General features: G+C 38.1%; 1 protein-coding gene across 1 annotated transcript in view; it reads right to left on the bottom strand.

Annotated features, from left to right (window-relative positions):
• LOC128652451 (CUB and sushi domain-containing protein 2-like) overlaps positions 1-27,310 on the bottom strand; it is a 1,617,569-nt gene that overhangs the window by 177,976 nt on the left and 1,412,283 nt on the right. The window contains 3 exon segments of the mRNA XM_053705390.1: positions 4,968-5,145; positions 6,368-6,556; positions 13,993-14,202. Coding sequence (XP_053561365.1) covers positions 4,968-5,145; positions 6,368-6,556; positions 13,993-14,202 — 577 coding nt within the window.

The raw sequence follows: 27,310 nt of genomic DNA, 5'->3' as shown, positions 1-27,310 counted from the left end.
TATACTGTATGTACATATTCATATAAATATATATTAAAAAAATGCTACCCATCGCTGCACATCTTACCTACTTCTCTGCGCGAGGTTAAGATGCTGCCACTGACGGCATCAGAATGAGGCTCCCGTAGGAGCCTATATAAGCGTGCTCTCGTGAGTGCAATGCTTCCTAGCAATGCGAATGCAAGCTTGCGTTTGCATTGCGTTTTACTTCTAATACTAGAGCACATTGTGCGCTGGTATTACAAAGTGGAGCGCTAATATCGCTTGCACGCAAACAATATTTATCACTCCACTTGTAATCAAGCCCAAAATATGTGACATAGCAAAGTGAATACAGGTTTATTGTGTCATCACTTTATTTTTAGTTAAAACACAAACAAACAAAAATAATATATTATGAAAACACAATGCAACAATCTTATTAATCTGTATGCAAATTATTGTATCCATTGAACTGGAAATGAAAAGCACATCAATAATAATATATAGGACCTAAATCTATCTACACTTTTATTAAATCAAATGCATAGAATAGGTTTATTGGTAAAATAATATCTAGGGAAATTATCCAGAAAAAATGTAATGCAATAAACATGTTAAACAGAGTAATTAAATCTGTTGTGAAAATCATTTATAGGTTTGAAATTTGAATAGACTAAACAAATATGGAAGTTTTGATGTTAACTGATATTATCATTCATAAATAAAGGTCATTTCATGCTAAGTCAAGTAACAAAAGTGAGCACTCAAACAATCCATATTTAATTGAGTCATTAAGTGGAAACTTATGATTAAAGTGCCTGCTACTGAATAACAATAACTCTATAAACTGAGACAAAGAATATTTTTTTCATTCTGTGCTACAGTCAAAGTATATTACTGGTGGCAATTTAAGGAACATCTCTGAGGGTTCACTCTTACTAACATTCACCTAGATTACGAGTTTTGCGTTAGAGGCTATGCGGTGCTAATGAGCAGTTTTCCCTCACTGCTCACTTACATGCAGCGCTGGTATTACGAGTTTTCAGAAACCCGTCGTTATAAGACAAGAAGTGAGCGTTGAGCAAAATTTTGCTCATTACCCCACTCCAATACCAGCGCTGCTTAAGTCAGCGGTGAGCTGGTGTAACGTGCTCGTGTACGATTTCCCCATAGGAATCAACGGGGAGAGCTGGCTGAAAAAACAGTCTAACACCTGCAAAAAAGCAGCAAAAAGCTCCCTAATGCAGCCCCATTGATTCCTATGGGGAAATAAAAGTTATGTCTACACCTAACACTCTAACATGAACCCCGAGTCTAAACACCCCTAATCTTACATTTATTAACCCCTAATCTGCCGCCCCAACATCACCGACACCTACACTATATTATTAACCCCTAATCTGCCGCTCCGGACACCGCCGCCACCTACATTATACTTATGAACCCCTAATCTGCTGCTCCCAACATCGCCGACACCTACATTATATTTATTAACCCCTAATCTGCTGCCTCAATATCGCCGCAACCTACCTACACTTTTTAACCCCTAATCTGCCGCCCCCAACGTCGCCGCCACTATAATAAACAAATTAACCCCTAAACCGCCGCACTCCTGCCTCGCAAACATTAGTTAAATATTATTAACCCCTAATCTGCCGTCCCTAACATTGCGATACCTAATTACATTTATTAACCCCTAATCTGACGCCCCCAACATCGCCGACACCCACAATATTATTATTATTTTTTAATAGTTACATAGTATCTATTTTAGGGTTTATTTTTATTTTACAGGCATGTTTGTATTTATTTTAACTAGGTAGAATAGTTATTAACTATTTAATAACTACCTAACTAAAATAAATACAAAAGTACCTGTAAAATAAAACCTAACCTAAGTTACAATAACACCTAACCTTACACTATAATTAAATAAATTAACTACATTAAATACAATTACCTACATTAAATTAAATTAGCTAAAGTACAAAAAACCCCCACTAAATTACAGAAAATAATAAACAAATTACAGATATTTAAACTAATTACACCTAATCTAATAGCCCTATTAAAATAAAAAAGCCCCCCCAAAATAAAAAAAAACCCTAGCCTAAACTAAACTACCAATAGCCCTTAAAAGGGCCTTTTGTGGGGCATTGCCCCAAAGTAATCAGCTCTTTTACCTGCAAATAAAAATACAAACAACCCCCCCAACAGTAAAACCCACCACCCACACAACCAACCCCCCAAATAAAATACTATCTAAAAAAACCTAAGCTCCCCATTGCCCTGAAAAGGGCATTTGGATGGGCATTGCCCTTAAAAGGGCAGTTAGCTCTTTTGCCGCCCAAACCCTAACCTAAAAATAAAACCCACCCAATACACCCTTAAAAAAACCTAACACTAACCCCCTGAAGATCGACTTACCGGGAGACTTCCTCATTTAAGCCAGGCCGAAGTCCTCAACGAAGCCGGGAGAAGTCTTCATCCAAGCCGGACGAAGTGGTCCTCCAGACGGGCAGAAGACTTCATCCAGACGGCATCTTCTATCTTCATCCATCCGGTGCAGAGCGGGTCCATCTTCAAGACATCCGACACGGAACATCCTCTTCATCCGGAGTTTTCTTACTGAATGAAGGTACCTTTAAGTGACGTCATCCAAGATGGCGTCCCTTAGATTCCAATTGGCTGATAGAATTCTATCAGCCAATCAGAATTAAGGTAGAAAAAATCCTATTGGCTGATGTCAGTGAATAGGATAGAAGTTCAATCGTATTGGCTGATCCAGTCAGCCAATAGGATTGAGCTTGCATTCTATTGGCTGATTGGAACAGCCAATAGAATGTGAGCTCAATCCTATTGGCTGATTGGTTCAGCCAATACGATTGAACTTCAATCCTAATGGCTGATTGGATCAGCCAATACGATTGAACTTCAATCCTATTGGCTGATTGCATCAGGCAATCGGAATCTAAGGGACGCCATCTTGGATGACGTCACTTAAAGGTACCTTCATTCAGCTTTAGTCATCGGATGAAGAGGATGTTCCGCGTCAGATGTCTTGAAGATAGACCCGCTCCGCGCCGGATGGATGAAGATAGAAGATGCCGTCTGGATGAAGACTTCTTTCCGTCTGGAGGACCACTTCGCCCGGCTTGGATGAAGACTTCTCCCAGCTTCGTTGAGGACTTTGGCCCGGCTTGGATGAAGACGTCTCATGGTAAGTCGATCTTCAGGGGGTTAGTGTTAGGTTTTTTTAAGGGTGTATTGGGTGGATTTTATTTTTAGGCTAGGGTTTGGGCGGCAAAAGAGCTAACTGCCCTTTTAAGGGCAATGCCCAGCCAAATGCCCTTTTCAGGGCAATGGGGAGCTTAGGTTTTTTTAGATAGTATTTTATTTGGGGGGTTGGTTGTGTGGGTGGTGGGTTTTACTGTTGGGGGGGTTGTTTGCATTTTTTTTTTTTACAGGTAAAAGAGCTGATTACTTTGGGGCAATGCCTCGCAAAAGGTCCTTTTAAGGGCTATTGGTAGTTTAGTTTAGGCTAGGGTTTTTTTAATTTTGGGGGGGCTTTTTTATTTTAATAGGGCTATTAGATTAGGTGTAATTAGTTTAAATATCTGTAATTTGTTTATTATTTTCTGTAATTTAGTGGGGGTTTTTTGTACTTTAGCTAATTTAATTTAATGTAGGTAATTGTATTTAATGTAGTTAATTTATTTAATTATAGTGTAGTGTTAGGTGTTAGTGTAACTTAGGTTAGGTTTTATTTTACAGATAAATGTGTCTTTATTGTACCTAGTTAAAATAAAAACAAACTTGCCTGTCAAATAAAAATAAACTCTAAGATAGCTACAATGTAACTATTAGTTATATTGTAGCTATCTTAGGGTTTATTTTATAGCTAAGTATTTAGTTTTAAATAGGAATAATGTAGTTAATGATAGGAATATTTATTTAGATTTATTTAAATTATATTTAAGTTAGTGGGTGTTAGGTTTAGGGTTAGACTTAGGTTTAGGGGTTAATAACTTTAATATAGTGGCGGCAACGTTGGGGACGGCAGATTAGGGGTTAATAAATGTAGGTAGGTGGTGGCGATGTTAGGGACGGCAGATTAGGGGTTAATAAATTTAGGTAGGTGGTGGCGATGTTAGGGACGGCAGATTAGGGGTTAATAATATTTTACTAATGTTTGCGAGGCAGGAGTGCGGAGGTTTAGGGGTTAATATGTTTATTATAGTGGCAGCGACATAGGGGGCGTCAGATTAGGGGTTAAAAAGTGTAGGTAGGTTGCAGCGACATTGGGGACGGCAGATTAGGGGTTAATAAATATAATGTAGGTGTCGGCAATGTTGGGGGCAGCAGATTAGGGGTTCATAACTATAATGTAGGTGGCGGCGGTGTCCGGAGCGGCAGAATAGGGGTTAACATTTTTATTATAGTGTTTGCGATGCGGGAGGGCCTCGGTTTAGGGGTTAATAGGTAGTTTATGGGGGTTAGTGTACTTTTTAGCACTTTAGTTATGAGTTGTATGTACCATAAAACTCTTAACTACTGACTTTTAAATGCGTTAGGGATCTTGACAGGGTAGGGTGTACCGCTCACTTTTTGGCCTCCTAGGACAGACTCGTAATACCGGCGCTATGGAAGTCCCATAGAAAAAAGACTTTACGAAGTTTACGTAAGTTGTTTTGCGGTAAGGCCAAAGAAGTGTGCGGTGCCCCTAAACCTGCAAGACTCGTAATAGCAGCGGGCATAAAAAAGCAGCGTTAGGACCTCTTAACGCTGCTTTTTTACCCTAACGCACAACTCGTAATCTAGCCGATTGCATTTTGTATACTATTACTAGTTATTCCATGTTGTATAATATTATTAGTTATTTTATTCAATGTTGTTTAAAGTTATTAGCTATTTTATTCCATGTTGTATACTATTATTAGATTTGCTGTGAGGATTAATTGTAGATATAAGATTTTGAACCTTACCAGACTGTGATGAAGTCATTCTCAGGTTCAGTCTGTAATATGGTGAAGTTTACATGAATTCCAAATCCAATAGGTACAGTGATGAGCCAGATGCAATCTTGGGAATTGGGGTATGGGCCAGGAAAGCCAGGAGAGTAAATGGAGCCGTTGAATGCTGTGATGTTTCCTCCACAAGGAACTAATCATTAAAAAAGGAGATAAAATAAACTCCAAATCATCTAATAGAGGCAATTATGAAAAGATGAAGGCATCTATAAGTTATATGAATTGTCTTATGCTACATAATCAATGCGTTAAATCTCTAGTGTTATGCAATGGAACTAAATGTTAACAACCTACAAATATATTAGTGATGGTTTCTAATGATATAAGACTTGGATGGGTCTCATTTCCATTGGTTGAGAACTTATGTTAGACAGGGTTTCTTTACAGAAGATGTACAGTACGTACAATAGTTTCCCTGCAGATATGGCAGTTTATAAAACTTTATGTGACTTAAAACTCAAATGTACATTAAGCTTAACCTCTTAACATTGCCTTTTTCTTTCCTTATAATAACAGCCGCCCAACTGTCCAACCTTATAAATATTTCAGTATCAGTAGCTTAGTCAAAACAAAAAAGGAAGCTTTCCATCGGTTTCCTTAAAGAGACATGAAACCCCAAATATTTCTTTCATGATTCATATAGAACATGGATTTTTAAACAACTGCCTAATTTACTTCTTTTATCAAATTTTATATGTTCTATTGGAATGATTTGTTGAAAAGCAGGGCTGTAAGCTCAGGAGTGTGCACGTGCCTGGAGCACTATATGGCAGAAGTTTTGCAATAATGTTTTCTTTTTGCAAGAACACTAGATGGCAGCACTATTTCCTGCCATGTAGTGCTCCAGACGCCTACCTAGGTATCTTTTCAACATAGAATAACATGAGAATGAAGCAAATTTGATAAAAGAAGTAAATTGAAAACTTTTTTTAAAACGGTATGTTCTGTCTGAATCTGAAATCACACAATGGGGCCTATCTATCAAGCTCCAAATGGATCTTGATGCCCAGTGTTTCTGGCGAGCCTGCAGGCTCGCCAGAAACAGCAGTTATGAAGCAGCGGTCACAAAGACTGCTGCTCCATAACCTGTCCGCCTGCTCTGAGACATCGATCGGGTTGATTGACACCCCCCTGCTGGCGGCCCATTGGCTGCGAGTCTGCAGGGGGGCGGCGTTGCACCAGCAGCTCTTGTGAGCTGCTGGTGCAATGCTGAATATGGCAAGCGTATTGCTCGCCGTATTCAGCGAGGTCTGGCGGACCTGATCCGCACTGTCAGATCAGGTCCGCCAGACTTTGATAAATTGGGGCCAATGTATAGATCTACACCTTATTCTCTGCTCTCTAGGAAAACCTACCTTCACATCGAGGGAAAGGATGGTCCCAGTTCCTGTTGGTGCCATGCTGGCATGTTAGAACAGAGTGGCCTATCAGCTGGTACCCAGGGAGGCACTCAAAGGAGATTGATTGTCCAACGTTGTACCCAGCTCCTCTAACCACACCATGGGCAAAAGGTTCAGGGTCTGGACACTCTTGAAGTTCATAGGCTGCAGACAGAAAGAGACAATCTATTACAAGAAGCAGATAAAAAAAGACAATGTAAACATAAGGCCATCCATTACTGAAACTGTACAAATAGGAACCCGATACTGAGGCTGTTTACAGAAGACAAAGTATTTCTAAAAGCAAAGTAGTAACAATGCATTAACAAGGTTGCTACAGTAGATGCCCAAGTATTACTGAGACTGAGACAGGGAACAAAAATAAGCTACTAAGGCTGGCGAAGACAAGAAGATAAAAATATTACTAAGAAAGTAAACAGGAGATGGCAATGCATTTCTATGAATGGATTTGGAAGATAAAATGCATTACTGAGATTGCAGGCTGAATATCACAATCTGTTAATAAAGCTGTGTACAGAATACAATGACTTACTATAGCTGTAAACAGGAGTGGAAATGTATTACAGAGGCTGAGAACAGGAAGCAGCATTTTTAATGTAACTTTCAATAGAAGACAAGAAAGTGTAAAAGACGTTGCTAACAAAAGACGATGTATTACAAAGCCTGTGACCCTGATAATACAATGCATTACCGAGGCTGCATATAAGGCAATGCATAGAGATGAAAACAGGGATCTTTTATACTGATAAGCAATGCAATATTTAGAATGTGGAAGAATATACTAATTTGTTACTGAAGATATTGAAAGAGATGACAGTGCTTTAGGAAAACAACAAAAGACAATTATTTAATGGAGCTGCACCACAAGACTATCAAATCCTGAATTCAAGAACAGGATAAAGGTCTGTGTTCAGACTCTGATTAGAAGCAGACAGTACATTACTAAGCCTACAGCTATGGGTGGACAATTAATTACTGAGCCCACAGCTATGGGAAGTGAGACTGAAGCTATTGTAAGAGGGAGCATTACTAGCCTGTAGCTACTGTAAGAAAAGGCATTACTGAGCCCACAGCTATGGGAAGTGAAACTGAAGCTATTGTAAGAGGGAGCATTACTAGCCTGTAGCTACTGTAAGAAAAGGCATTACTGAGCCCACAGCTATGGGAAGTGAGACTGAAGCTATTGTAAGAGGGAGCATTACTAGCCTGTAGCTACTGTAAGAAAAGGCATTATTGAGCCCACAGCTATGTGAAGTGAGACTGAAGCTATTGTAAGAGGGAGCATTACTAGCCTGTAGCTACGGTAAGAAAAGGCATTACTGAGCCCACAGCTATGGGAAGTGAAACTGAAGCTATTGTAAGAGGGAGCATTACTAGCCCGTAGCTACTGTAAGAAAAGGCATTACTGAGCCCACAGCTATGGGAAGTGAGACTGAAGCTATTGTAAGAGGGAGCATTACTAGCCTGTAGCTACTGTAAGAAAAGGCATTACTGAGCCCACAGCTATGGGAAGTGAGACTGAAGCTATTGTAAGAGGGAGCATTACTAGCCTGTAGCTACTGTAAGAAAAGGCATTATTGAGCCCACAGCTATGTGAAGTGAGACTGAAGCTATTGTAAGAGGGAGCATTACTAGCCTGTAGCTACGGTAAGAAAAGGCATTACTGAGCCCACAGCTATGGGAAGTGAGACTGAAGCTATTGTAAGAGGGAGCATTACTATCCTGTAGCTACTGTAAGAAAAGGCATTACTGAGCCCACAGCTATGGGAAGTGAGACTGAAGCTATTGTAAGAGGGAGCATTACTAGCCTGTAGCTACTGTAAGAAAAGGCATTACTGAGACCACAGCTATGGGAAGTGAGACTGAAGCTATTGTAAGAGGGAGCATTACTAGCCTGTAGCTACTGTAAGAAAAGGCATTACTGAGCCCACAGCTATGGGAAGTGAGACTGAAGCTATTGTAAGAGGGAGCATTACTAGCCTGTAGCTACTGTAAGAAAATGCATTACTGAGCCCACAGCTATGGGACACAAGTTTTGGCAATAGGAGAATGGTGCATTACTGAGAATGAAGTTAGGGGAAGAGACAGCACTTTACTTATGATGTAGTCAGTAAAAGACCTTTGATTACTGGCGTTAGACTGTTGAAGACGTTGCATTACTGATGATGTGGGTTGAAGACTAAATTTTTAGGATGTGATGGTAGGAACTGATGCCTTTCTAGCAATGTAGACAAGAGCAGAATGTATGTCTCACTGTTGTTAAATGTAAGATAAGATATTACTTTACTGAGACTGCGATAAGTATTCACTTGATAAGAAGCTTCCCTTATGTTTGAATGGATTGCACATGCATTTCTCATTGAGGTTTTGTAAGTACTTTCAATCAACAAAATTGCTACATGGCTCAATAAGTTTGGGACATCTGAGTAACATATTACTGATCTCTCTCTATCCTAGTGATTTAGTATCTAGCAGGATTGTAATAAACAATTATGTAACTATTCCCTGCCATTTATTTCTGCTCTAAATATTTTCCTGAAGACCTTTTGCCATCAGAATTGCTTTCAGCTTTTATACCTTTAATGCTAAATTAATGTTTTCTCATTGAATTTATCTTTTATCAGTCACTACCCTAACATTCATAGATCAAACATCTCTCTTCTTTACCTTGAGCTCTGTATTTTTTTTTTTTCCAAATAGGAACCCACTGTAAGCTGATTCCTACAGTGCCCCTTTTATTTTTGCTGTGGCCCTACATCACTCTATTTCTTTCATTCATCTGACTTACATTACAAGAAACTCTAACAATAAGGAAAACCAATAATTACAACTGCAACATTTTGGAAACAAGCTTCAAAAACAAGTTAAATAATTGTAAAATATTTGCATGTCTCTTAGGGAAAAGTAGTCTTGCCGGATAGATTGAGAGGCATCTCTGAAACCTCGCTGACAAAAAGAAGAAGCTGGCAGTGGATGTTCCAGGGCGCTTCTAAACACATTGGTCAGAGTTTCCATATAAACATTGTTCAAGCATGTGGAACTCATGGAAACCCCATTGACCTTATGAAGTTCCTTGTCTTACTGACATTTATTTCAGAGCTAAGAAGCTTGTCTCATTTTATTTTATTTTAACTTTTAAATGTCTATTTTTTGCCTTTCCTTCTTAAAGGTGTGTCCTGCCAGCCAACAGCTTTAGAGATATGCCTCTCCTCCTCTTCAAAGGCTCGGTGGCAGCAGGGCTGAAGGCATTAGTGGAAGGCAGAGGGTGAGGGCTAGTCCTAGAAAGAAACTTAGGTGCACTGGACCCTGAGCACTCACCTTAGCAAGGCTATGAGCTCACCCCTGTTATATTTATGAAGAAAATGGTTGTAAGATACCTAATTGATTAACTGTATAGAGAGTGTGAATAAAACAGGTAATGCTATAAGGTGAGTTGCCCTGCAGAACAATATATTGGTTTCATTGATTGGTTGTAAGGCACCTAAACCTGACCACTAAAATGTAGATGGGGACGCTAACAGTCAATTAACCTTACTGATTATCTTATGAACATGGGTCTTACATTAAAGACACCTAAAAATGCTATTAAATACACAGACACAGCATTTTTACAGGTGTATTGCAAAAATGCTTCTAGTAATATTTTAATTGCATTACTGTACATCTTGTTGGACCTGTGAGGTTCATTTTAAGATTCCCAAGAGATACTATATATTAATGATGATGTTCAAATGTGTTGAATTATTTAAAGTGTATGTTTGATAACTTTGATAATAATACTACATATAGCTATGTCTTTGTTATTTGAGCTTCCAAGCTTCTTTGAGAGTTGAAATATAAGCTGGGGGTCATAAAGAGTCAAAGAGTAGGATGATTTAATAGAAGAACATTTTATGCTATGAGATTCTGTGTTTTATGAGGAGCTGAAAGGGTCTGAAGTGTTGTATAAAATGTGTTTGATAGTGAAAGGGAAGTCCAGATATTGGTTGCAGAGGAACTCTTAGATGTTTAAGTATAAAGAGATAATGAGAGAGGAAGACAGTGCAGAAAAGATGTGAATAGTTAGAAGGTCATGAGTGGAAGTAATATGACATGAAGGGTGAAGCAGTAGTCATTTTTACAAATATGAAGATCATAGGCAGTGAAGCTGAATAGATAGTTGGTGCCACTCTATAAATAGGTAAGTGGATGTGTATGGAATGTTAGGAATCCAAGGCCTAAGTTCCAATCTGTTACAGAGGATTCTTGCACAGATTGATGTTTTCAAATTTACCATTTCAATCCATCAGAAAATCTGTTTTACTAGCAGTTCTCAAGTGGCTCTGTACTGGCTAAACATGGCAGATATTTGGAATTCAGACTGTTCATAATATGTCATCCAATGGCAAATACTTTCACAGCCAGTAATGCATATTGTTTTATAAAATATTTTTCAGTTAGTCTTTACATCTAGAAAACTTTAGATCTTTCTTTGAGATACCAAATCCTGCTGTTTACTCTGCAAGCTCCATCCACTTTTTAACAAACGCTGTAATAAACTATGAATAAGATATTAACAATGAAATATTAATTCATGATTGCAATTGTTTGAACTTGATAAAAAAAATTGAATTTGAAGGAATGTGTTAATAGTTTATGTAATTTAGTAATGTAGCTTCTTAGGAGACTATGACAAACTACAATCAAGCACACAAGGCAGACAGTCATCAGCAACAATTATGGACAGTACTGTAAAAATGTAAGGTCCATGATTTAGATAGAGCATGACATTTTAAACAACTTTGAAATTAACTTCTGCTCTAAAAATGGCGTTGTTCTCTTGTTACCCTTTGTTGAAGACCATACATAGGTAGGCCCAGTAGCAACAATGCACTACTGGTAGCTAGATGGTGATTGGTGGATGCTCATATATGTCTCTTGTCATTGGCTCTCTGGATGTGTTCAGCTAGCTCCCAGTAGTGTATTGCTGCTATTGAAGCTACCTAGGTATACTCTTACAAAGGATACCAAGAGAACAAAGTAAATTTGATAATAGAAAAATAGTTGTTTAAGATTACATTCTCTGTCTGAATCATAAAAGTTTAATGTTGACTTTTCTCTCACTTTAATCTCTTTGTGGGTGAGGTTTTCCTTTCCCTTTAACTGCTCGCATTTTGCTTTTGTCTGTGAAAAGCAGCAACACCTTCAGTTATATATTTATTTTTCCATGCTTACCCTCTCCTAATGTAGGAATTAATGCTGATCTATCTTAGGAAGCCTAAACACTTGCAAAATAAGTGCTTTGGAAGGATTTGAATACCGTTGACAAGAAAGACAAAGGGAAACTAAATTAAGAGCAGTGGTGGAGATTTACATTTTTAATAATTGGATACTTGTATATCGCACAACCTCCAACTTAATCGACTCGCGGCACTGATAACAGGTATTATTATTACCCAACTTAATGGTACTCATTTTTGGATCTTTGTTATTATTAAATGCATTTTGTGGCACTGGAAGATGGAAAATGGGAAGACTTTTATTTAACTTGAAAAAATACTTTGAAGAGAAGACAGTATATCACATTTTTTTCCTTACTTCTTAAATGGACCTTATGGAAATTAAAGGATGTCAAGATGTATAGGTTTTAAGAAACAGCAAGAGCAGTTTCCTTATCAGTTTGTGAAGATCATGTATTATTTTTAAGTTTAATACTATTTATGATTTAAATTTGCCATAGACTACTTTCCTTGGGATTAAATGGAGTAGAAGGATGCTACCATATATCTACCCGCAACTTTCACTCATTTCCATTTTAATCAGGTAAACTTATTTGTTGTATAAATATAATACAGTTTATGAATTAAATAGAAATAAACTAAAAAGTTAAGAAATGTTTTACTTAAAGGGACAGTCTACACCAGAATTTTAATTGTTTAAAAAGATAGATAATCCCTTTATTACACATTCCCTAGTTTTGCACAACCAACACAGTTATATAAATACACCTTTTACCTCTGTGATTACCTTGTATCTAAGCCTCTGCAAACTGCACCCTTATTTAAGTTCTTTTGACAAACATCCATTTTAGCCAATCAGAGCTGGCTCACCTGAACTCCACGTGTATGAGCACAGTGTTATCTATATGACACATGTGAACTTATACCCTCTAATGGTGAAAAACTGTCAAAATGCCCTGAGAGAAGAGGCGGCCTTAAAGGGCTTAGAAATTAGCATATGAACCTCCTAGGTTTAGCTTTCAACTAAGAATACCAAAAGAACAAAGCAAAATTGGTGATAAAAGTAAATTGGAAAATTGTTTAAAATTACATTCTCTATCTGAATCATGAAAGTTTATTTTGGACTAGACTGTCCCTTTAAATATAAAAAAACCCATAAAACAACATTCCAATACAATACAAAGTTATACTTGCATTATAAAAATCATAAGCCACACCCCTTATCATCCAGTGTGTTTTTTTATGCAAGTGTAATATTTATTGCATTTGAATATTGTTTTATGGTTTTAATATTAAAGGGACAGTAAACCAGAATTTTTGTTTTTTAAAAAGTTAGATAATCCCTTTATTACCCATTCCCCAATTTTGCATAACCAACACAGTTATAATAATATACTTTTTACCTCTGTGATTACCTTGTATCTATGGCTCTGCAAACTGTCCCCTTATTTCAGTTCTTTTGACAGACTTGCATTTTTAGCCAATCAGTACTTGCTCTTAGGAGCTTCACGTGCCTGAGCTCAATGTTATCTATATGAAACACATGAACTAATACCCTCTAGTGGTGAAAAACTGTCAAAATGCTTTCAGATTAGAGGTGGCCTTCAAGGTCTAAGAAATTGGCATATATACCTCCTAGATTTAGCTTTCAACTAAGAATACCAAAGAACAAAGCAAAATTGGTAATAAAAGTAAACTGTGAAGTTGTTTAAAATTACATGCCCTATTTAAATCATGAAAGTTTTTTTTTTTACTTGACTGTCCCTTTAAATTAAACAATTTCTTAACTCTCTGTGCACTTTCTCTTTAACTCATAACATGCTATTTCCTAGATCAAACAAGAAGTTTTAAGTAGATAACAAATGCACATTTTTTATTAATGGACACTGGCTACAAATCATTGTGTGCATCAACAAGCAATGGTTGACAGATCTATCTTTTCTGTAATTGTGCTTTTAAATGGTACCAGTGATCGCAAGGCTGAGAAAGTGAGTGTCTAATATGGCTGCTAGAAAGCATGTGTGTATTTTTATTGTACAGAAAAAAATGAGATTGCCACAGACAATCTGGGTGATAGGCAAGTGTGTAAGAATATCTGCCATGTTTTAAAGAATTCCTCAGTGTTATAGTGTTTAGTATAATAGTAAAAATTAGGCTTGAAAAATAAGATAGCAATAACAAATTTATACCAATTACCCAATCAAAAGAGAGGGGTCAATTTTGACAGTGATCCCCTTGATAAAACCTGATTTAACCTAATTAACAACAGCCTTCTGAAGAACCAGATTGTGTTGAAGACCAAAAAGAAGAGTATCTGTTGCTGCTGACCTATTTACATGAATAAAGTCCATTTGTACTAACCTTGATACTCCAGTTTAAATCCTGGCTTGTTTTGGGAGTGGTCACTGTGAAAATATATTGTAGTTTCATGTGATGTAGAGAGAAGGGGGCCTGGGGTCTCTGAACCACTGAACCTTCCAATCACACCACTGGTCTCATGGGGGCCATTACGGATCTCTAAAAAGTCATGGTTGGCTTCGCTAGAGAAACTCAGTAACTGAATGTGGGCTCCTATAAAAAAAAGAAAAAAGAAACTATAAGAAACTCTACAAGAACATTAGACATTTGAATAATCATAAGGAGACAATTTTTTTACTATGTTCCCTTGTTCTGTCACATGCATCGCATGAATCTAATGTCTATATAATTCACTATAATATGATTAAGCTAAATCAGTAGCTAAAATTAGCTTTCTCTGGCATAGTCATACAAATGTGCACAGATTATATGATTGCATCATTACACTGAGTTTTAATTCTTTGTAAAAAGATAATTGTTAGTAACAATTTCAGGCACAAAAGTGCAATGATAAACACCTTACATGAATGGACAATAAGTGCTTTCTAAATGGTAATTATCTTTTGACATTTGTACATGGAAGTAAAATAGGAGCCTTTCAAAAGGCTATTTACACCTCACTCTATACAAGGAGGGTGCATGTCACTTCTATGTGACAGAAACTCTAGTGATTACAACTTGCAGATAATAACTCCACAGGGTGAATGGAGTGCAGGAGAATTTCATCTCATTATAACACTGCATGAACAAACACCCTATTTTAATTAGCTAGTAAAACCATTTTGTGCTTGGTGATAGGCTCTCAATTAATTCCACATGATGACCATCTCCTGCATTAATATTTAATCTCCTCTTTTCTATTCATTCTCACACTTTGCCAGAAAGAAAAATATATTAGCACACATTGGGTCTTCGTGCACCTCCTGTTTAAACGTTCTGCTTTAAAAAAGGCACCACATAGATGTGTGTATTGTATAGTCTAATACATAATAAATATATCATTAAAGTGCTTTACTAATTTATAATTACTAATCACATTACTCCTCTTATATCTAAGTGTTTTATATTTTGTCTGTCAGTGGTCCCTATTCCAATCTGTTAAGAGAGCTCTTCAAAATGTTTTCTCCAGGGTTTTTAAATTCAAACCCATTCAAAACTATCAGAAAACCATTTTTGTGTTTTCTAATTGTTTGCAATGTCTGCAAAAAACAAAAACTTAAAAGCAAACAAACAAACAAAAAAGCATTTTTTACATTGAGATCCCAAACTAGCGGTATTCCATTCCATCAGAAATCTGTTTTTATATCATTTTTTAAATAATCTAATTTTACAGCCTCACCCTCTTAAAAAACCTATTTTGACCTGGTTTGCAGAGAATATCTTGTCTGTTCTGAAATTTTTAAAAAGTTTACACTTTTACATATACTAAGTTCACATTTTAATAAACATGATTGTATCCTAGTATTTAATAAAAAGTTAAAAATACAGCTCAGATCACACAAACTATAACATTAAATTATGCTGTTCACAATGTAAAAAATGTAACTAACAATAACGTAAATTGATATGAAAGTTTTAATTACACAGGGCTTAAAAAAAACCTGCCTTTAAACATATAGTGCTAGATTACGAATGGTGCGTTACTAGTTATGGGCAAGCAATAAGATGTTTATCACTGGTGTTTGTGCGAGTCAGTTTTTCTGCTCGTATTACAAGTTAAAAGTAAACGTGATCACTTGAGCACAATTGAAGTTAATGTGCGTCAGGTTAGCGTGACCTTAGAGTTATGATTAACTGTTTTGCGAAACAAAAAAGTGTCACAAAACACATCAAAAATACATTACAAAGTACAATTAAACTCATAAAAACACCATCTAATATTTTTTTTTTTTAAATTGCAATAAAAAGCAATAAAGGCTCAAAGATATGAGGGCGGATATTTATCAAAGCCTCAACTATGCTGCATTCGCCGGCACCAATACACTCGCCTAACATCGTGGCCGCGGACCTGAATACAATCTCCATTTTTATAAAAAAAAAGCCAGCAAAAAGCCGCATACCAAGTACGAGGCGATGATCATCGGACTGTTGTTAACTAATAGTCATCGATCTCGCTGCTATTCGGCTTTTTACCAACTATATTTATACCGTCACTAAACGCTGCTACTATACTAAAATGTTTAACCCCTATCTCGCCGCTCCCGAACCCCGGCGCAAACTAAATAAAGTTGTTAACCCTATCACACCGCTCCCCGACACCACCGCAACTAAATAAAGTTATTAACCTCTATCCCGCCGCACCCGGACCCAACCGCCACTAAATAAACATATTAACCACTAAAACTCTGGCCTCCCACATCACTACCATTAACTAAACCTATTAACCCCTAAACCGCCAGCCCCCCACATCGCCATAAACTAAATTAAGCTATTAACCCCTAAACAACCCACTAACTTTACATTAAAATTACAACATCCCTATCTTCAAATAAATTTAAACTTACCTGTAGAATTAATTCGGTGCTGGACTGACCGTAATAGGCGGGATCAGACTGATATACTACAGGAAAGTTCTACTCTGTGAAAAGCATTGCTGGGCTAAAAGAAGTTGCACCCAGGTGGTAAATCGCCATAGAACAGGCTAACAATAGTATTGAGCTGGTTGTTCGTTCCTGTGAGTGCATTTCTCTCTGTGTGTATTTAGTCTCCCTATGGGAAAAAAAGGGGAAACCAGACGTGGACTCCTTGCTCAGTGTGCTTAGAGGAATACTGCTACACCTCACTGACGAGGCCCAATGAAGGCCGAAACGATCGTCTGGGGTTGCTTTGTTCCTTGTTCAGAGAGGAATTGCCTGGTATTTCGGTGCTGGACTGACCGTAATAGGCGGGATCAGACTGATATACTACAGGAAAGTTCTACTCTGTGAAAAGCATTGCTGGGCTAAAAGAAGTTGCACCCAGGTGGTAAATCGCCATAGAACAGGCTAACAATGGTATTGAGCTGGTTGTTCGTTCCTGTGAGTGCATTTCTCTCTGTGTGTATTTAGTCTCCCTATGGGAAAAAAAGGGGAAACCAGACGTGGACTCCTTGCTCAGTGTGCTTAGAGGAATACTGCTACACCTCACTGACGAGGCCCAATGAAGGCCGAAACGATCGTCTGCGGTTGCTTTGTTCCTTGTTCAGAGAGGAATTGCCTGGTATTTCGGTGCTGGACTGACCGTAATAGGCGGGATCAGACTGATATACTACAGGAAAGTTCTACTCTGTGAAAAGCATTGCTGGGCTAAAAGAAGTTGCACCCAGGTGGTAAATCGCCATAGAACAGGCTAACAATGGTATTGAGCTGGTTGTTCGTTCCTGTGAGTGCATTTCTCTCTGTGTGTATTTAGTCTCCCTATGGGAAAAAAAGGGGAAACCAGACGTGGACTCCTTGCTCAGTGTGCTTAGAGGAATACTGCTACACCTCACTGACGAGGCCCAATGAAGGCCGAAACGATCGTCTGGGGTTGCTTTGTTCCTTGTTCAGAGAGGAATTGCCTGGTATTTCGGTGCTGGACTGACCGTAATAGGCGGGATCAGACTGATATACTACAGGAAAGTTCAACTCTGTGAAAAGCATTGCTGGGCTAAAAGAAGTTGCACCCAGGTGGTAAATAGCCATAGAACAGGCTAACAATGGTATTGAGCTGGTTGTTCGTTCCTGTGAGTGCATTTCTCTCTGTGTGTATTTAGTCTCCCTATGGGAAAAAAAGGGGAAACCAGACGTGGACTCCTTGCTCAGTGTGCTTAGAGGAATACTGCTACACCTCACTGACAAGGCCCAATGAAGGCTGAAACGATCGCCTGGGGTTGCTTGTTCCTTGTTCAGAGAGGAATTGCCTGGTATTTCGGTGCTGGACTGACCGTAATAGGCGGGATCAGACTGATATACTACATGAAAGTTCTACTCTGTGAAAAGCATTGCTGGGCTAAAAGAAGTTGCACCCAGGTGGTAAATCGCCATAGAACAGGCTAACAATGGTATTGAGCTGGTTGTTCGTTCCTGTGAGTGCATTTCTCTCTGTGTGTATTTAGTCTCCCTATGGGAAAAAAAGGGGAAACCAGACGTGGACTCCTTGCTCAGTGTGCTTAGAGGAATACTGCTACACCTCACTGACGAGGCCCAATGAAGGCTGAAACGATCGTCTGGGGTTGCTTTGTTCCTTGTTCAGAGAGGAATTGCCTGGTATTTCGGTGCTGGACTGACCGTAATAGGCGGGATCAGACTGATATACTACTGGAAAGTTCTACTCTGTGAAAAGCATTGCTGGGCTAAAAGAAGTTGCACCCAGGTGGTAAATCGCCAAAGAACAGGCTAACAATGGTATTGAGCTGGTTGTTCGTTCCTGTGAGTGCATTTCTCTCTGTGTGTATTTAGTCTCCCTATGGGAAAAAAAGGGGAAACCAGACGTGGGCTCCTTGCTCAGTGTGCTTAGAGGAATACTGCTACACCTCACTGACGAGGCCCAATGAAGGCCAAAACGATCGTCTGGGGTTGCTTTGTTCCTTGTTCAGAGAGGAATTGCCTGGTATTTCTGTGCTGGACTGACCGTAATAGGCGGGATCAGACTGATATACTACAGGAAAGTTCTACTCTGTGAAAAGCATTGCTGGGCTAAAAGAAGTTGCACCCAGGTGGTAAATCGCCATAGAACAGGCTAACAATGGTATTGAGCTGGTTGTTCGTTCCTGTGAGTGCATTTCTCTCTGTGTGTATTTAGTCTCCCTATGGGAAAAAAAGGGGAAACCAGACGTGGACTCCTTGCTCAGTGTGCTTAGAGGAATACTGCTACACCTCACTGACGAGGCCCAATGAAGGCCGAAACGATCGTCTGGGGTTGCTTTGTTTCTTGTTCAGAGAGGAATTGCCTGGTATTTCGGTGCTGGACTGACCGTAATAGGCGGGATCAGACTGATATACTACAGGAAAGTTCTACTCTGTGAAAAGCATTGCTGGGCTAAAAGAAGTTGCACCCAGGTGGTAAATCGCCATAGAACAGGCTAACAATGGTATTGAGCTGGTTGTTCGTTCCTGTGAGTGCATTTCTCTCTGTGTGTATTTAGTCTCCCTATGGGAAAAAAAGGGGAAACCAGACGTGGACTCCTTGCTCAGTGTGCTTAGAGGAATACTGCTACACCTCACTGACGAGGCCCAATGAAGGCCGAAACGATCGTCTGGGGTTGCTTTGTTCCTTGTTCAGAGAGGAATTGCCTGGTATTTCGGTGCTGGACTGACCGTAATAGGCGGGATCAGACTGATATACTACAGGAAAGTTCTACTCTGTGAAAAGCATTGCTGGGCTAAAAGAAGTTGCACCCAGGTGGTAAATCGCCATAGAACAGGGTAACAATGGTATTGAGCTGGTTGTTCGTTCCTGTGAGTGCATTTCTCTCTGTGTGTACCTGTAGAATTAAAATAAACTAATTCTAAACTATTAATTAACCTACCCTAACTATTATACTAAAATTACATTAAACGAGCAATTAAATTAACTATATAACATATTACAAAACCCTAACCCTACTCAAATTATTTAAATCTACTATTAAAAATTACTAAATTACACCTAATCTAATAGCCCTATCAAAATAAAAAAGCCCCCCCAAAATAAAAAAAAAAACCCTAGCCTACAATAAACTACCAATGACCTTTAAAAGGGCCTTGTGCGGGGCACTGCCCCCAAAAAATCAGCTCTTTCACCTGTAAAAAAAATACAAACAACCCCAACAGTAAAACCCACCACCCAATCAACCAAGCCTCCCAAATAAAAAGCCTATCTAAAAACCTAAGCTCCCCATTGCCCTGAAAATGGCATTTGTATGGGCATTGTCCTTAAAAGGGCATTTAGCTCTTTTACCTGCCTAGACCCTACTCTAAATAAAAAAACCTTAAATAAACCTAACACTAACCCCTGACAATCCACTTACAGTTTTTGAAGTTCCGCTTGAAGGATCCATCCAGCAAGAAGTGTTCATCCGGGCGGCCTATTCTATCTTCATCCATCCGGCGAAGTCTTCATCCATGCGGCCTCACCATCTTCATCCATCCAGAGCGGAGCGGGTCCATCCTGAAGACATCCGGTGCGGAGCTCATCTTCAACACGGTTGCCGCCGTAAACTGTAACTTGAATGCAAGTGATTGGAACAGCCAATAGGATTGAGCTCTCATCCTATTGGCTGATTGGAACAGCCAATAGGATTGAGCTCTCATCCTATTGGCTGATTGGAACTTTTCAGTCAATAGGAATGCAAGGGACGCCATCTTGGATGACGTCACTTGCATTCAACTGAAGACTTCTTGCCTGCTGGATGGATCCTTCATGCGGAACTTCAAAAACTGTAAGTGGATCATTGAGGGTTAGTGTTAGGTTTATTTAAGGTTTTTTTGGGAGGATTTTATTTTTAGAGTTGGGTCTGGGCAGGTAAAAGAGCTAAATGCCCTTTTAAGGACAATGCCCATACAAATGCCCTTCTCAGGGCAAAGGGGAGTTTATGATTATTAGATAGGCTTTTTATTTGGGGGGCTTGGTTGGTTGGGTGGTGGGTTTTACTGTTGGGGGGTGTTTGTATTTTTTTTTTTTACAGGTGAAAGAGCTGATTTCTTTGGAGCAATGCCCCGCAATAGGCCCTTTTAAGGGCCATTGGTAGTTTATTGTATGCTAGGGTTTTTTTTATTTGGGGGGGCTTTTGTGTTTTGATAGGGCTATTAGATTAGGTGTAACTCGTTTTTATTTTTGATACTGTGTTTTTTTTTTCTTCGTAATTTATTGTTTTGTATTTTTTGTAACTTAGCGTTTATTTTTTTTTGTAATTTAGTAATTTTTAATAGCAGTTTTAAATAATTTGAGTAGGGTTATGGTTTTTTAATATGTAATATAGTTAATTTAATTGCTAGTTTAATGCAATTTTAGTATAATAGTTAGGGTAGGTTAATTAATAGTTTAGAATTAGTTTATTTTAATTCTACATGTAAGTTTAAATTTATTTGAAGATAGGGATGTTGTAATTTTAATGTAAAGTTAGCTGGTTGTTAGGTTTAGTGGTTAATAGCTTAATTTAGTTTATGGCGATTTGGGGGGCTGGCGGTTTAGGGGTTAATAGGTTTAGTTAATAGTAGTGATGTGATGTTTATTTAGTCGCGGCAGGGTCCTGGAGCGGCAGGAGAGGGGTTAATAACTTTATTTAGTTGGGGCGGTGTCGGGGAGCGGCGGAATAAGGGTTAATAACATTATGTAGGTGGCGGCGATGTCGGGGCAGCAGATTAGGGGTGTTTAGACTCGGGATTTATGTTAGGGTGTTAGGTGTAAACATTACTTGTTTTCTACCATAAAAATCAATGGGATATCTGACAGCATCGAACATAAGCTTTCGGTGCTTTCAGACTCCCATTAATTCCTATGGCATCTGCGGCCTCCAGGGTGGTGGATTGAAAACCAAGTACGCTGGGCCGGAATAGCCGCAAGCGTACCTGTTATCTATTTGATAGCTTTTAAAAAGTGTCAAATAGTGCCAAATGTGTATTTGGAACATCTATAATGACGTAAGTATCGATCTGTGTTGGATTGAGACCGGCGGATCGTATGTTACGTCACAGATTTCAACTTTTGTCGGTCTGTAGGCTTTGATAACTAGGTTGGATCAAGCTCGCCACAATTACGCTGTCGAATTCCAGCGTATTTGCGGTTGACGGCTTGATAAATATCCCCTGAGGTCTCAAGTGTTAGAAAAACATTGAGATAGATACATATACATGTCTAAATATCTTTATATATGTCTATATATATATATATATATATATATATATATACTGTATATATATATATATATATATATATATATATATATGTCTTTATATGTGTACATATGTACAGTTGTATGCAAAAGTTTAGGCACCCCTGACAATTTCCATGATTTTCATTTATAAATAATTGGGTGTTTGGATCAGCAATTTTATTTTGATCTATCAAATAACTGAAGGACACAGTAATATTTCACTAGTGAAATTATGTTTTTTGGATTAACAGAAAATGTGCAATATGAATCAAAACGAAATTAGACAGGTGCATACATTTGGGCACCCTTGTCATTTTGTTGTTTTGAATACCTGTAACTACTTAGCACTGAGTAATTGGAATACACAATTGGTTTAATGAGCCCATTAAGCCTTGGACTTCATACACAGGTGCATCCAATCATGAGAAAAGGTATTTAAGGTGGCCAATTGCAAGTTGTTGTTCTCTTTGACTCCCCTCTGAAGAAGGGCAACATAGGGGCCTCAAAACAACTCTCAAATGACCTGAAAGATTGTTCAACATTATGGTTTAGGAGAAAGCTACGAAATGCTATCGCAGAGATTTAGGCTGTCAGTGTCCACTGTGAGGAACATAGTGAGGAAATGGAAGACCACAGGTACAGTTCTTGTTAAGTATAGAAGTGGCATGCCAAGTAAAATATCGGAGAGGCAAAGGATGGTGAGAACGGTCAAAAACAGCCCACAGACCACCTCCAAAGGAGAACAACATCATCTTGCTGCAGATGGTGTCACTGTGCATCATTCAACAATTCAGCGCACTTTTCACAAGGAGAATCTGTATGGTCATAACAAGGGGCATTATGCATGGCGGCAAAAGAACACAGCGTTCCAAGACAAACACTTGCTACCCACAGTAAAATTTGGTGGATGTTCCATCATGCTGTGGGGCTGTGTGGCCAGTACCGGTACTGGGAATCTTGTTAAAGTTGAAAGTCGCATGGATTCCACTCAATATCAGCAGATACTTGAGAATTATGTTGAGGAATCAGTCACAAAGTTGAAGTTACGCTGAGGCTGGATATTTCAACAAGACAACGACCCAAAACACTGCTCAAAATCTACTCTGGCATTTATGCAGAGGAACAAGTACAAATATAGCTGCAAACAGCGATAGAGGTGGCCATGCGCATCAACATTGCAATGACACACAAGCAGCTAAGTCACAATATAAAGCTTTATAGAAGTTTTTACGATTCTAACATTAGCAGTTGAAAAGATAACACGTTTTCGAAATGTTTGCGTTTTTCAAGATGGCTGCCCCACTATAGGACCAATACGTTCATCACGATCAGATGTAACTCTAGGTGACAATATATGGTTATACAGCAAATTTCACAGCTTTAACATAAGCGGTTGGAAAAAAAACACGTTTTCGAATTTTTCGCGTAAACCAATATGACTGCTACAGCTTGTGACCAATTCCTTCAACATGAACAACTGTGACTCTAGGTTACAATATAAGGTTATACAGCAAGCTTCACAGTTCTAACATAAGCAGTTGCAGAGAAAATATATTTTCAAAATATTCGCAAAAAACAAAATGGCTGCCAGATCATATGATATACAGCCTCCATATTTTGCACAAGAATTGTCACCATAGATGTCAATAAACATGGCAAAAATAAAGTATTTTTGTAAAATGGTTTTTATTTTATTATTAGTTTAATAATATCGTTAAGCGTTTTTGAACAATTCAAAATGGCTGCCAAACCACATGACATATCAACTTCTCTTGAACAAATCTGAATGTTAGTCATAAGATAACTCTATAAACAAAATTTCAAGTCTGTGCCATAAGCGGTTTCGGAGAAGAAGATTTTTTTAGTTTTTAAAAATGGCGCATACGAAACAAAATGGCCGCCAAGCTATGCAATGTATGGCTTTCAAATTGCACATACTTATGCTCACTATAGACCTCTACAATGTGCATAAGTTTCATGAAAATTTGCAAATGTTTTATTTCCCGAAGGCGACTGCGCAATGCGAATTTTAACTGTAATATTGTCTTTAACGGTTATGACTATGTGTAATCATGTGTCTATTACACTGTAATATTGTTAAATATTGTAAAACTAATGTATAAAGTGCAAAATTTACGCAATTAAATGGCGATAAAAAGGTTAATGTCTCACAGCAGCCATGTTGATTATGGAAAAATCGCAATTTTAACAAACTTGGTAGAGGACCTTGCAATGAGCATATGTGCAAAATGGCGCTTTATTGCACTAAGCGGTTTAAGAGAAGAAGATGTTTAAAGATTTTCGCAAAATCCAAGATGGATGCTACATCATGTGACCAAGGCACTTCTGTTGAGCAATGGCAAATCTAGGTCATAGCAGCACTGAGCACAGCAAGTTTAAAAACTGTAACATAAGCAGTTGCAGAGATAGAAATTATTAAGCAGTTCTCGAAATTTGTCGCAAAAAACAATATGGCTGCGTAACCTTATGACCTATGAGTTCAATATTGCATGAGATGTAGCAGAGCAATAGGCTGTATCAGCATACCTGATTTCAAGAGCTTTGCTTTAGCAGTTCAAGAGTTATAGGCAATAGAATAAGTTTGGCGGAATAATAATAAAAATAATAATAATAATAATAATAATAATAATCCTGACAATAACAATAGGTTGTCCTGCAACTTCGTTGCATGGCCACCTAATAATCTGGAATGGCCATCCCAGTCTCCAGACCTAAATATCATTAAAAATCTGTGGGGTGATTTGAAGCCGTCTGTCCATGCTCGGCAACCATCAAACCTAACTGAACTGGGGATGTTTTGCAAGGAGGAATGGTCCAAAATACCTTCATCCAGAATCCAGACACTCATTACAGGCTATAGGAAGCGTCTAGAGGCTGTTATTTCTGCTAAAGGAGGTTCTACTGCCCAAATGTATGCACCTGTCTAATTTCGTTTTGATGCATGTTGCACATTTTCTGTTAATCCAATAAACCTAATTTCACTACTGAAATATTACTGTGTCCTTCAGTTATCATGACTGTTAGTGTTTTATCAGATGTTTTTATCTCCAAATATGATTTCACTGCATTAGCAGTGTGTGTGGGATCGTTATCATGCTGAAAAATAAAACCATTCCCAATCAGGTGCTTTCCAGAAGGAATGGCATGATGAATTAAAACCTGTCTGTACTTTTCAGCATTCATAATCCCATCAATTCGGACAATATCGCTAACACCACTGGCAGAAATGCAGCTCCAACCCAGGACAGACCCTCCACCATATTTCACTGAAGGCCACAAGCACCCATTCTTCCATCTCTCTCCAACTCTTCTTTTCACATATTGTCAACAATTGGACCTAAAAATGCAAACTTGGATTCTTTACTACATAATACCCTTTCGACTGATCTTCCTTCCAATCTTTGTGAGCTTTAGCATATCTTAGCCTTTCACCCTGTTCCCCTTCCAAATAAAGTTCTTGGCTGCTGCCCTTCCACAAAGACTATTCCTGATCAAGCTTCTTTGGACTGTAGATGGGCCAACTTGGCAAGATGCAGAGTCAGGTCCATTCTTGACTTCTTCCAGGCTCTCAAAGAAGAAACTCTGAGAAAATTCTCATCAGATTTTGAAAGTTTTCTTGGTCTTCCAGTCCTTTTTTTGTCCTTGACCTCTCCTGGTTCTTCAAATTTCTTTATAACAACTTGAAAAGAACATCTTGAGTATCCAGTTTGTTTGCTGATTTCCTTTTGAGAGTGGCCTTACTGATGCAAAAGTATGATTTTATGTCTGTGATCTTTGGCATTTTGAATGGAATCATGTAATTGAAAGTTGGTCTTAATAGCAAGCTTCCAATGAATTCAACTCAAGCTCTGTAATGCTCAAGCATGTCTTGCACAAACCTGGTGTAACAGACCATTTTTATAGCAGTAACTTTGACATGAAATAGTAGGACAAATACAGGTGTTAGCAATTACATTAATTAGGGTTCTATGCCATTTAGGTTTACGAGAGCCAGGGTTCTGCTATTGCTCAAGTGTAAGGGGAGTTCACACTAAATACTTGCCACTTTAGCCTATAGAAGCAGTTTTTTCTGTTTTTTAATACTGCACACAAATATCCTTGATTTTCTGGTTGTATTCTAATAAAGAGACTGAGAAATAATTATATATGGTCAATATACCATTGCTAAAACCACAAATCTAATGGTGGCCTAAGACTTTTGCACAGCATTGTATATACACATATAAACACATAAATACAAATGGACCCATATATATATATATATATATATATATATATATATCTATATGTGTGCATTGGAGCCCTTTGCCGTTAAGTAGACGCAAACAAGTAAAATCATATTTATGCTATATTTATATTTAATAAAGTGTTATACTGTGTATTTACTGTAAATATTTCACATTCCAATGTTCTGCACATGAGGATTATGTTCTAAGAGTAAATAGAAGATATTCCTCTATGTGAAGAACATTGCAATGTAAAATATTCATAATTTCATGTCAGGTTAGTGCACTTGAGAATATTTGATTGTGTTTGCGTGCGAGAAAGGCGTTTTTTTTTCCCCACTTTTTTTGCTCCATTGACTTCTATGGAGAAATATGCTATTGCCAGTTCTTTTTTTTACATGTGTCGGGTCAGCACACAAGCAAAAACAGTTTACTTTCATTTTTAAATACGAGCGCAACCCGATGAGTGCAAAAAGCTTACTTCTAGCGCAGTTAAGACTTGAGTGGGAGCATTAAATAGCGCTCCACTTGTAATCTGGCCCAAAGACGTCAAAATACATAAAGGATTAAATGCCCTATCGTACCTGAGTTTAACTAAACTTAAACCAAAAATTAACAATAATGATAAACCAAAAATTAACACACACACACAGGGACTGGAAGTTTAAAGACCTGTGGGTTGTATTTATTAACCAGCACAGAACATCTGGCATAAACACTTTAATTTAAAAATAAATTCAGGAGGCAGCAATTTGGGTGCTAAGTAACTAACTCATCCTCCTACACGGGTCAGAGCTGTCCACAGACTAAGCCCAGACCAACAGCCCAGCTTGGGTTCAATGTCACCCAAATGACTCCAAACAAGTAGGACCCAGGTCAGTTTTTCATACAGCATGCTGAACCCAGGGAAGTAAGTAAGTTGAAAGTAAACATGTTCGTTTGAGCACAATTTATTTTAACGCTCGTCGGGTGACTTCGGCGCTCTGGTTATCTTAGGCTCAACAAAAATGTTGAACAAAAGACATAAAAAATAAATCTAAAAGTACAGTTACACTCATTTAAAACAAAAATATTGCTTAAAAAAGTTATAATGCTCAAAGAAATAAGGTCTCAGATGTTAGAGAAAAAAAAGGCATTACGTATATATGATATGTCTATATGTAATATCTGTCTGTTCTCTCAACGTATATATGTTCCGTCTGTCTAAACCAATCTGTCTGTCATCTCTCTCCCTCTCTCTTTCACTTTCACTCTTCTCTTT

Source organism: Bombina bombina, chromosome 3 (assembly GCF_027579735.1).
Source record: "Bombina bombina isolate aBomBom1 chromosome 3, aBomBom1.pri, whole genome shotgun sequence".
Taxonomy (NCBI): domain Eukaryota; kingdom Metazoa; phylum Chordata; class Amphibia; order Anura; family Bombinatoridae; genus Bombina; species Bombina bombina.
This window is presented reverse-complemented; position numbering and strand designations above follow the sequence as displayed.